This window comes from Halyomorpha halys, unplaced genomic scaffold (genome assembly GCF_000696795.3).
Source record: "Halyomorpha halys isolate HHAL.00 unplaced genomic scaffold, Hhal_1.1 Scaffold1388.1, whole genome shotgun sequence".
Lineage (NCBI taxonomy): Eukaryota > Metazoa > Arthropoda > Insecta > Hemiptera > Pentatomidae > Halyomorpha > Halyomorpha halys.
In genome coordinates, this window is record NW_027107006.1 from 361,431 (window position 1) to 373,744 (window position 12,314).

At 33.0% G+C, this 12,314-nt stretch overlaps 1 protein-coding gene across 1 annotated transcript in view; it reads left to right on the top strand.

The window, feature by feature from the left end:
* LOC106689531 (uncharacterized) overlaps positions 1 to 12,314 on the top strand; it is a 48,061-nt gene that overhangs the window by 10,552 nt on the left and 25,195 nt on the right. Inside the window, exons 2-3 of the mRNA XM_014434535.2 lie at positions 7,852 to 8,073; positions 8,182 to 8,405. Coding sequence (XP_014290021.1) covers positions 7,852 to 8,073; positions 8,182 to 8,405 — 446 coding nt within the window. The remainder of the gene's footprint in view (positions 1 to 7,851; positions 8,074 to 8,181; positions 8,406 to 12,314) is intronic.

Consider the following 12,314-nt stretch of genomic DNA (forward strand, 5'->3'; position numbering starts at 1 on the left):
AATAGATACAAACAAAAAAATATATAAGAAATAGTGAGGAAGCTATACGAGACAGTCTTTTTTTTTTCAAGATAACTGTACCACTAACAAGATTTTCGATTAGGAAACTAGTAGTAACTTTTGAGTTTCATTTTTAGAAGAGGAAGATACCGCAACCATCCGATTCAATTACCAGATTAAACTATTGACGAAGAACGGTCATCCTCGAAAGAGATGTGATCCTGTTCTGGTTATTATTCCATTCCGACAAAGAATAATCCTTACGGTACCCTTAAGACACCGAGGACGTGATATAAAAGACTGTGGTACTAACGGTAGGGCCGTGTTCCACTGACCCAGCTGTTCCATCGTCTGGTACCGCATTCTGAAGGAGAACATTTCGAAGGTCGAGGAACTTCCATTTCCAATCAGTGTATGAATGTACTAGTTTTATGCTCCCAAATGAAGATGCAATCCTCTTAGTAACAATTCTATTAAAATAAATAAAACACACTGTTTTTTGAAAATAAATTATTTTGAAAGTAGTTTAAGTTCTTTTATGATCTAATCGAAATATTGAAGGGTTTACTTTGGATTAAATTTAAAAGTTTGGGTAAAAGATAACATGGTAGAATAATATTTTAGGTTACTAAGGGTGACTAATTAATCGTGCCAATTAACATTATTTAAGAACTATAATATTTTTGATATTATTCTTTTGATATTATTCTTCCGCTTTCAAAATGACTGACTTTTTAATTCTTTTTAAAGTACAAGCTCATAGGAAAAAAATCTATTGGAACAAAAATGAATTTATACAATTTCATTGGAAAATTAATAACGTATATAATAGATCGTAGGAAGACAATCTGGGTTGCTGTCAATAATGGAACGCAATAATAAAGATTAACTATTTATTGGTACCCAACATTTCGTCCCACTTTGAAGTATTATCTCCTTCTATTTTAGGTTTTTGAATATTCTCGGTTTTTTACTTTCACCTATCCATTTATAGAATGTATAGATATAGTTCGGAGTAGTATTGTGATCATGATAAATTTAATATATGAAATACATATTTTGAGGTCTCCTGAGTCCAAAACACCTATAATAGACAAAATACATTTTAAAAAAATGGAAAAAACAGAAGCTATTATCTTCGAAAATGACGACCTATACTTCTGTTTTGTTTTTTTTCGTACCCCCCTGACGATATAAGTAATTGAATACATACATATAGATAGGTATATGTATATCTGGTAGTTCTATATGTATGTATTCAATTACTTATTTCGTCAGGATGGTATGAAAAAAAAAAAAAAGAGAAGTAAAGGTCGTCATTTTCGAAGATAATAGCTTCTGTTCTATCCATTTTTTTTTTAATGTATTTTGATAATTTTTTTTAATGCTCTTTAAAATCTTAAAAATCAAAACCAAGTTGATACTTCTCTGAAATATAAAGTAGTGTATTATTTGGCCATACAACCACTAGTTTATGGAAGACATAATTTTTTTTCTACTTTTTCTTTTTCAAAAATAATTAACTATTACCTAAATAAAATAAATTTCAAATATAATAATTATTTTTTTAACTATTTTATTTTATTTTTTCTACCTTTTTCTTCTCATACAATGTTATGTTTTCTTTGTTCATTCTTTCCCTTTTTTTTCCGCTACCCTATCAAGACTATTCAAATTAAACAAAATTATCAATAAATAGAAATATAGAAATACTCAAATGCTATCGCAGTTTGGAATCAGGTTAGACATTAAACTGTTATTCAACCAGCATATTAATTTAAAATTAGAAAACTTAAGGAAAATAATGTTTACATATTTTAATAGAAAATTAAAACTATCACAAAAAAATAAATCGATACCCTATACATCAATGATATGATCTACCATAACATATAATTCAAGAGCCTGGTGGAAAAAAATCAACTATTTAACCCCCATTTTTTATTAATTTAATGAAAACTATGAATAATTACTGGTCGATTACAGAGTCTGATAAGTATAGATTAAAAATAAAAAATGTTAGATGTTTCAAAACAATAAATAAAATTATTTTTTTTATTTCGAAGCTCCATATCTTTAAAACTACCTGCAATACTAGAAGACATAATAAAACACGATTTAAAGTAAAGTAAATTTTCTAAAATATGTGCCCTAATAGAGCTATTTACGTCCAATTGTTCCTGATATACAGTATTTTAAAAAGCAACATTACATAACAACATATCGAAAAATCAGTAGATTGTTAATTAATTTTGGGTAAACTATATCTCAGGAATTATCCGACGTACGTATGTCTATTAGCAATCATCATAAAGCCAGTTTAATGTACAATAAAGAAGTTTATGTTCGTAGGAGCGCTAGTTTTCTCAACACTTCCGAAACTAAACGTTTATTTCTAGTTGTTCGGACAAAATGTTTGATTTATAATAAAATATATCTCAGGGACCATTAGTCAATCGGATATCTGCCAGCACTCAAATACAAGCAAGTTGAATGGATTATAAAGTAGTTTATAGTGTTTATATTCGTAGGAATAGTAGTTTTTATGATATTTGACAAAATGTTGATTTCTAGTTGTTCGAATAAAATTTTGGATGCATGAAAAAATAAATCTCAGGAACCATTACACATACAGATGTTTGCTAACACTTAAGCTGTAGCTAGTTTGCTAGGAGTAGTAGTTTCCGCTGTCTGCAGATGTCTTCTATGAATTTTACAAGGGTATTATACCATTATACTATAAAGCTATAACCCTTGAAGGGTAATTAGTCTAACACATTGTAAGGATGTACCGTTTCTTGGACCACGGTTGTGCAACGAGGTGATTTGTTCATAATCACGTTTAACCGCCAAGGTTTTAGGGTTCCCACATTGTAGAGGCTGGGTGGGAGGATGGTAGGGGATCCCAGAAGGGCTACCGTACCCACAGTCTTGACTCAGAGATACAGTAACAGAATAAATAATTATCTGCTACAGCCGGATTCTAAATCGTGCACAGGGGTTGGTAACTCAGTATCTTACATACTGAGCTCTGTATTGTTATACTTACTTAATTATAATTGTACTAATTGATTTAATTACTAATATACCGGACCCAAGATCCTTGAGAAGATAGATGGATATTGATTATTTCATGATAATAAATGAATTTATTTATCAGTTATTAAATTTTATTTATTTTATTTTATTTTAAAATTAAAGTTATCACTTTATTTAAATACAGGAATAAAAATCAGGAAGGCCAAGCATATACTTCTACAGAGTTTTACATCAGACTAGTTGTATTAGATGTAGTTGATTACATTTTTCATTTTCATTAGATGTAGTTGATTTCATTTTCATTTCATTTTTCATTTTTAGTTGTATTAGATGTAGTTGATTACATTTTTCACTGCATTTTCATTCTGGATAAATCAATCGTTACTGGAACTGATATTAGGACTGTTATCAAAAACCTACAGGGTTTTTTTTTTTTTTTTTTTTTTTTTTTTTTTTTTTTTTTTTTTTTTTAAAGGAAATCCATTGCGAAGGCGATATTTGCTTAGTTATCTGCAGGTGACCAACCTATTCTAACCATGTTGGGGGGTCAAGTTTTTCATTTTGTGGGACCGCCACTTAATGAAAAAAGTCAACGCCTCCAGGCCGGATTCGAACCGGCGTTCAGAACGATAGACCAAGGCCAACTGTGCTACGGACAGCCCTCACATTGTTTCATCGTCCGTCTTGGATGTACACTTGGTTGAAACCAAAATTAGAGCCAATCTTCAGATGATTCTTCCGAGATGAAAGTTTCATATGTAAATGAGAGATCAGATTTGGAGGAAAATATGTACTCAAAGATTATTTGTTCTCCCTGGTTGATTTGCTTTATACCCAGAAACTGTAAACGATAGAGTGTCAAGCAGCCCTAAGTCTACGTTCCTCATTCAACCTGGGTGTCCCTACATTATCTTTTGGAGAAGCTTACAACGCGCCATTCTTTCTTTTCAATTTCCAAACCATTCTGCTCCTCTTTATTCTGCATACATTAAGTGGTGTTTCATGTAAGTCTCTGAACTCTTTGTCTGTCTGCACCCGCCTAAAGTTCTCTTTAGTTGAGCCACGGATATTTGGAAAAAGTTTTGTTTTTTCATGTTTAACAGTCTTTCTGTAACCTGTTTACATTCAATTTACAATAGTCTCGATGTTGACGCTAAGAATTGCCGAAAATACTTGCTTTGGGGTTCTTTTTCATACTGGTACTGATGATATTGGGGAGAACATATCCAGCAGGTAGGCCTATTCGTCCTTTTTTCCAATCCCAAGACAGGCCAATGGAATAATTTTTATAATAACTATTATTCCTCTATCTCGAAGCTTTTTGATTTTCTAATGAAATTTAAAAGGGGCAACCGATCTATAGAGGAAGCCTCACATTCTAGGATTCTATCAGAGTCTAAGTTAGGCTTCTTAGTGATACGTACAGATCACAATCTGCTAAATAATGTAGGGCAGTTTTCGGGCCCTTTCCACATTATAAGGTTTCACCACGAACCATTCAAATCATAAAATTTCTTTTAAGTCTCCAATGATTTTAATGCCTGCTTGCACTCTCTCCCCAGTAAAAAGGTGCCTTTTGGTGACTCAAGGGCTTGTAGGACAGACTATCGGTGATGCCTGCCCTTTCACAGCTAATGAATTCAAAGTAGCTGCCGACAAAACGGGAAATATTTCTGCCTTAAAAACTGCATGTTTCACAAAAAAACTTAATGTATAAGTATGCAAAGTACAAAGTGCAAGAACTAATGCTTTTCGTTTCTTAATGGAGACAATTATTAGTGGTATTATAAGAATTGAAAAGTAGAAATCAACATTGTGCAAGTTAATGAAATTATACCATATCAATACTAATAGTATTAAGAGGGTCTGAGTGACAGTCAAGAATGCTACAACTATAGAAAAAAAATAGATATTATTAACCGACGTTTCGTCCCAATCTGCAAAGTTTTGGATGAAACCATAGCGAGCCTTCTCTGGTTTTGTGTGTACTTAGCTATATCCATTTAATACTTCCTCATCCACTTTTTGCAAAAGTCATAACATCCTACGGTCAAGCTGTAAGGATTGTGAAGAGTGAATGCAGTCTGTCCACTTTCGCCTCATTAATTTAAGCTATTTACGGAGTCTTCTAATTGTGTGGATGCCAGTGAAAGTAAGCTTTAGTTTCTTCCCACATTTCCCAGTACAAATTCCTTCGGAAATTATTGTTACTTCCTATAAAAACATTAATTTGTGTACGAGTATGTCGTTTATGTCAACCATATACTCACTTTTAGACACGTATCGTGATTATACTTAAGTATCTAAAGGGTCCCGAAGTAAAATTAAATCCATTGTTGAATATTCCTGCACGTATTCATGAATGCAAATTTCATTCATATCTAATGAAATTTACGACAATCGGAATAAATGGACGCAAACAGGATCAAGGTTAGGTACATTTTATTGAGCTGTTTATCGTGGGTCATCTTCAGGTTAGTAGAGAGATGCTCCGATAAACATAAAATAAAATTGATAAGTATTTTTTCATCTAATCATCGTGTCATAGTAATGTGTATATATAGCACATGCTAATGAAATGGTTGAAAAAATAAGTATAGATAAAACTTAATAAGAAATATCCTTATATCTTCAAATGCTCTGATGTACATTTGTGGAAATATACCTAAAATATTATAGACACTTGTAACAAGACCTTTTATTACGCTACTAGTTTTTGAGATTACTGAAACTATTTTTATCATTAATATAATTATATGGTCATGAACAATTTTTTTTTTAATTGTCTTAATAATGAAACGAGTGGGTTAACTGAGTGGGCAAACTCATATTAAACGAAAACCCCGAGCCTAGTTTGACTCTAGCCACGGCCGGATTCGAAACGGGATTCATGGAGTTTGTAGCACAGCACCTTACCAGTGAGCTACCTACTCCCTATCCAAAATTATAATTTTAACCAAAAATTAATTTTTTAAAATTTTTAATTAAAGGTTAAATATATTACTATAAAAATACAATTTTCTTCATTCATGTATTTATTCTCATTTCGGGGATACTTTTCCTCCTCTTCAGCGTTATATAATTCACTTTTTTTGAAAAATAATAAATTGTAATGATAGTAAATAGAAAAAAAATCAATAAAGATATGAGTAGTTTAAAGTTCTTAATATCTTAAAAGTATCCTATTTCCGGAACGTCCAAGATGAGAATAAATATGGATGAAGAAAATTCTAAATTTTTTGTATTTCTCAAACTTCAAATACCGCCGGAATACTTCCTTCCTTCTTATCTCTCTTTTACCTATCATGGGCAAAATCCTTGAGAACCTCATGTTGAAACGCCTGTACCGCATCCTAGATTCCATCACATAATCCCAGATCACCAATTTGGATTCCGAACAACCCAGTCCACTGTCCAGCAATGCCATCGAGTGGCTGGCGCAGAATGTACTCCTCGGGAGTCTTTCTTGATGTAGATCGAGTCTGGCATCCAGGACTGCTATACAATATTCCTACTCTATACGTACTTACTCATTATCGGTTCTTATCTCTCCAACATATTATTTCTAGTAAATCACAATAGCGTTTATTCATCTCTCCTTCCTCAGTCTGTTGGTGTACCTTAGAGTAGTATCCTTGGCTCAATCCTCTATACAGTTTTTACAGCTGACATCCCATCCATCCTAACACTATCCTCACCACATACGCCGACGTCACATGTCTATTGTCAGTCAATAATGACCCTTCCATTGTATCCTAAACTCTCAAATCCCACATCACCACCCTTAAAGAATGGTGCCGAAACTGGAGGATTAAAATGAATTACAATAAATCCCACCAAATCACATTTACCCTTTGTCGTAAATCCATGACTTTCTGCTCCATAGTATCCTTTAATAATATCCCACTTATTCCTGTTGAACAGATCCGTTACTTAAGACTAAATTTGGCAAACGGCTGACACAATATGATAATAACTATTATGCAAAACTGAAAAGACAGTTTCCGCCTATTTCAACATTTACTAAACAAACTGTCTAATCTTCCAATCCATTACAAAAGACTAATCTACTTGACTATAATAAGGCCTATCTTGACATACGGAGTTGAGCTTTGGGGCTCCACTTAAGTATCGAATTCCTCTCGTATCCAATCCTTACAGTCCAGGATAATTAATGCTTCTTACTTTGTCATAAATCAAGTCATCCATCAGGACCTCAATGTTCCAAATGTTGCCGATTTGGCCAGAACCAGATACCAATCCTTTCATGATAAACTTCCCAACCACCAAAACTCACTTGTTTCTAACCTCACTTCTCCTTCAAATACTTGATACCCTCTCTAGGCATCTGAAAATAAAATGGCCCCAGATCTTCTTCTCTAGTAACGTAATTAGAGTTCTTCAATGGGTATTTTCTCCACATGTTTGTATCATGTTATTTTATATCTATTAGCAAATTTACTTATTGTATTTAATTTGATACTGTTGTAAATAACAATAATTAATAAAATTACTTGATTTTTTGGCCTTAAGGCAATTAAAAATTTATAGAAAGCGTAGGTCAGATGATGAAAAAAATTTAAATTCTGCTTCAGTCAGGAATACCGGTGCTTCACTACTTCTCTCAAATTCTAAGAATGAGATTAAACTCACTAATTCATTAGTCTAAATTATTTTATTAATCATTATTACTAATGAATTGTAAAATGATTGAATTATACTATAATCTAATCATCATTAGATTTATGGTTATATTTATCAAAATATTTCATGAATGCTTTCCCAGATATAAGACTACTTTTGCAATTACAGGTGCTGCAGAACTTGATGTCCTCTCTCAGCCCAAACGAACGACAAACAAGAGAATCTATCGCTGATAAATCCACTTTGAGTTTCGAGAGTGTTGTGGGGAGCCTGGTACCGCTGCTGATAACGCAGGGGCATGAACACCACGATGAGCCCGAACTGGAGGACGTCCATGCGCACGAACAGTTCGACCAGGCCACGTCCATGTTCAACCCCATCCTGGCTCAGGTTAAGGCTTCCTGTTACATACATTACTCTTGATATGTCATCAAGACCAGTTCAATAGAGGCCCTCTTGTATTATAAAATTAACATCTATATATATTTTATATTACAGGTATGGGAAGTATTTAGGAACTCAGAAATGGGAAAAGGACTTTGGGATGAGTCCGGTCTTAGGGAGACAGTTGATCACTTCCTCGATCTCAGGGGCAGGCTCAAGCTTGAAGAAGCTCTCAAGAGTCTGGAGAATCCTCAGTTCAGGAAAAGATGGCTCAGGTCTTTGGTGGCTTTTGTAGCACGATGGGTTAATCACGTGTCCAATCCTGAAACACACAAGAGGTGAAGGAGCTTTATTTATTTAAACATATTATCTAGCTATAAAAAAAATATTTAAAGTTAAATCAGAAATACATAAGTATTAGTGCTTGATCCATCTACAGTTATCAACTGATTCATTTGGTAATACTTTTCATATTAGAAAAAAATACTTGTGGCATTAAGTCTAAGAATTGTGTAATGCTCGAACGACGCTAAAAATAAAAATTAAATAAATATAAATATTGCATAATATAATATTTTTATAAAAATATTAGTCGAATAAATGGATATATAAACAATAGTCACTGTCTCTCTTGGCGACTGAAGAACTGAGAAGGACTATCTTCGTTGAGGCGCCGAAACCAGTTTTGTGACCACAGGATAGACCCTCGTAGGGTCATCGTCATCTCTGACCCACATCTCACGTAATTTTCCGGTTCTGACCACGACAGTAGTGACTTTTTAAAACGAAGTGGTAAGGGGAGACAAATCGTTAAAGTTTAAGAATGATTTTCAACCATAGTGATATGAAACTGTAATAATCTTTTTAGTAATTTCATCGTCAAGTTTTTTTGTTCTTGATTTTTTCTGTCAAGTTCTCTTATGGAATATTAACTCTTTTGAGAATATGTGCGTAAATACTAAGCAATCCGGTCACCTAAACCAATTAATTATAAAAAATCGCATGTGATAGAACTTCATATTCCTCAGAACTAGTTTTCATATCATTTTTCTTGTATTATTTACAAGATTTTTTAATATAATATTTAGATATGTGGGATCGGTGCAAATAAAATGTAGGATTATCAAAACTAATTTTATTCTGGGCAGAAGAATTTTTTTGAGACTTCTTTAAAATGATTTATTGAAAGAAATTTGTTTAAAAGTACTACGAAGAGACTATTTGAAATTACAAAGGACAAAATTATATTAAGTCGATAGGGAATGAACAGACCAAGGATTGAGCACAATTTCAAAGTAATTTAAAAGATGTTTAGTAAATTACTATTTGAATATACGGGAATTTAAAGAAAATTATTTATATCATAAAAAATAGTGTATAGTGTGGCGTAGATTTTTTACTTAAACTTTTCTTTAAAAAATCGTATATATTGTGAAGTTGTGCCTATTTCAAGGCACATTGCAACTACAATGATTTGTCATTTTGAAGTTTTTGTTCAGAGATCAGTTAAAATGCTTTTCTTTAATATAGGAATAAATTTCAGTCTAATATTTCTTTCGAGTGCAACACACATTTTTAAAATCTACGCGCTCATTCAAAATGTCCTGTACAGCAGGCCGTTTTAAAGTGCAGACCTTGAACTCTGATGGTTTGGATGAGCATGACTGTTGGAATGCAGAATCCGGCAAAGTATTTATATATATAGCGAAGAGCATAGGAGTAAGAAGTCGTGTCGTTTCAAAGTGAGATAAAGTAAGGCAGAGTTTTAGGAATTAGCGAATGCATATAGGAACGAGTTGCTCACAGTATTAGAACATTAGAAATCGATTATTTGAATGGATCTAGAAAATATTTGAGAAGTTAACTTTTTTATGAAGATGCGGTATAATATAATTGAATATAATGAGGCCCTGAATTATTCTTGGAAAATAATATTTATTTTTGACTCGACCACAAACTGAAAAATCTCTTATTGGATCATAGCTTGTAACTAGTAAAATAAAAAATATCCTAATTGCCTGATAAATTGTTTCCTTTTATATAAGAATACATTTCTAGGTAGGGCTCTCGACAGTGCAGATATCAGGGGGGGCCTCTAAGATTTGTATTGTCTATTACGTAATGCAAAAGCAGTGGAAATTAATCAGTGCTACCAATCTCAGTAATAAAACTTTATAGAGATAATTTTAAATGATGATTCATAACATGAAATTATGTTAAAATATTATAGAATACTGCTGAGCGAGGTTGAGTCGGGGCAATTGTTTATGCCTATCAATGCGATTGAGTTTTATTTTAAAAACAAAAAAAAATAGTAAATCTATTCTTGCTTATTTTTCACTTGAGCTCCTGCGTCCGTAGAAGACCTGATCCATAGGCAATGGAATAAATCTGCTAAACAATGACGATATTACTGCTCTCCATCATTGAAATTTAGCAAAATCAGACGTGATATTTTATATTGCTGGAATATTTAGTTGCAACAGTTTTTTTTTTTTTTTTTTTGTGAACTCGTTTCCCAAACTTTTCCTTTTTAAGTTGAAGAATATCAGATAAACTCTACATATCCTTTTCTAATTAAAGAACCTATGTAAACCATTGTGACTGGACGTCATTTACTATAACAGTAAATATAGTCACAATACAAAAATACCAGATGCAAATGCGTCGATTCTTTTCTCACCGCTGGAAACAAGGTTGAAAGAACAAAAGCCTGTGACGAAGACAAACACTAGTGACAGCTGTATTGACAAGAGGCTGATAGATTCAAGGAATTTTTGTTTGTAGAGCTAATTACACCAATGGCCATTGTAGATCCAACTCACTTCCACATGTCTCTCCTTGTCTGCGTCACACGATATGGAACGAGTATTCTCCTTTGGTATTCACTCCCTAGTTCTGATTGTATTCTGCAATAATTGATCTGCCATTATTTTCAACAAGCAAATTCTGTTAATGGTTCTTTGCCCACAGTAAGTTATTAAACGTAATATAAGTCCTAATCCTTTCTTAATTTTATATGTAGACTGAAACGACAAGAAACTGCTCGTAGATTTCGATTACTACAACACCTACTCTACCTGAACAAACGCTCAAAATTCCTAATTCACTACAAAAAAGTATTATATAATATGATGATCAGACTAATTTGGACATACGGAATTGAGCTCTGGAACCCTACCAAACCAGCAAATTCCTCCCGTATCCAATTCGTACAAAATCCATATCCAAGATCCTCTTGATCTTGAGAAATTCTTGATGCTCCTTATTACGTCACAAATAAAGTTATCCACAAAGACCTTAACATCTCTTTGGAGATTTGGCCCGAAATAGAAATGCGTATTTTCATTCCAATCCCCTTACCCACTAGCTCTTAATCCCTCATCCTTAACAATCCCCGATAATCCTCCAAGGCGTCGGAAAAAAAGATGGCAACGGGACCTTCTGATTTTTTTTTTAAATATTTATTTATTGCTATTTAACCTCTCTACATTATAATACATTTAGAGAAACTACCCATTGGTAGCACTCTAATGACGTTTTACATTAGCTGGTCTCGTGGCCATCTTCTTTTCAGACGCCTTGGAGGATTGTCAGGAATGGAAGAGGATGTAAGATTAGAAACTAAGGGGTTTGAGTGGTTAGAGAGTTTATAATGGAAGGAATGATATCTGGTTCGGGGTAGATCGGTTACATAGGGAACATTAAAGTCTTTATGTATGATTTTATTTGTGACAAAGTAAGGAGCATTGAGGATTTTACGAAGGATTTTGGATTGTAAGGATTGAATAGCCTTCTAATTTAAATTAAAGTTTGAAGTACCACCATTGGGTTGTTCCTTCCCAAGATTTTCAAGTTTTTGAAACATTCCTCATATTTACCTATTGTATTTTTTGTACAGTTGTATATTAGAATAAATAAATAAAAAAAAAATTTGTATGTCAAGTTCATCATGTTTCCGCTGTTCATAATTCTCAGAGACAATTAAAAAAATATTCCTCGTAAAGCAGTTCTTAAGAAATGCTAACAATTATTCTATGGTTACATCCTTTTGTGTTCGATATTAGTTGTTAAGAAGACAATGCTTAAATCAATTACTTTGTATTGAAGTTTTTACTTGCCAAGATCGGTGTAATTGGCCGTATTCGTGACCAATGGAAGTATTTTTTAAATCATCAATTCCGTAAACTCACTCCATTGTCCTTTGTTTGCCTTCGGATGAGTATCAATCCTTACCGTTGCATCAG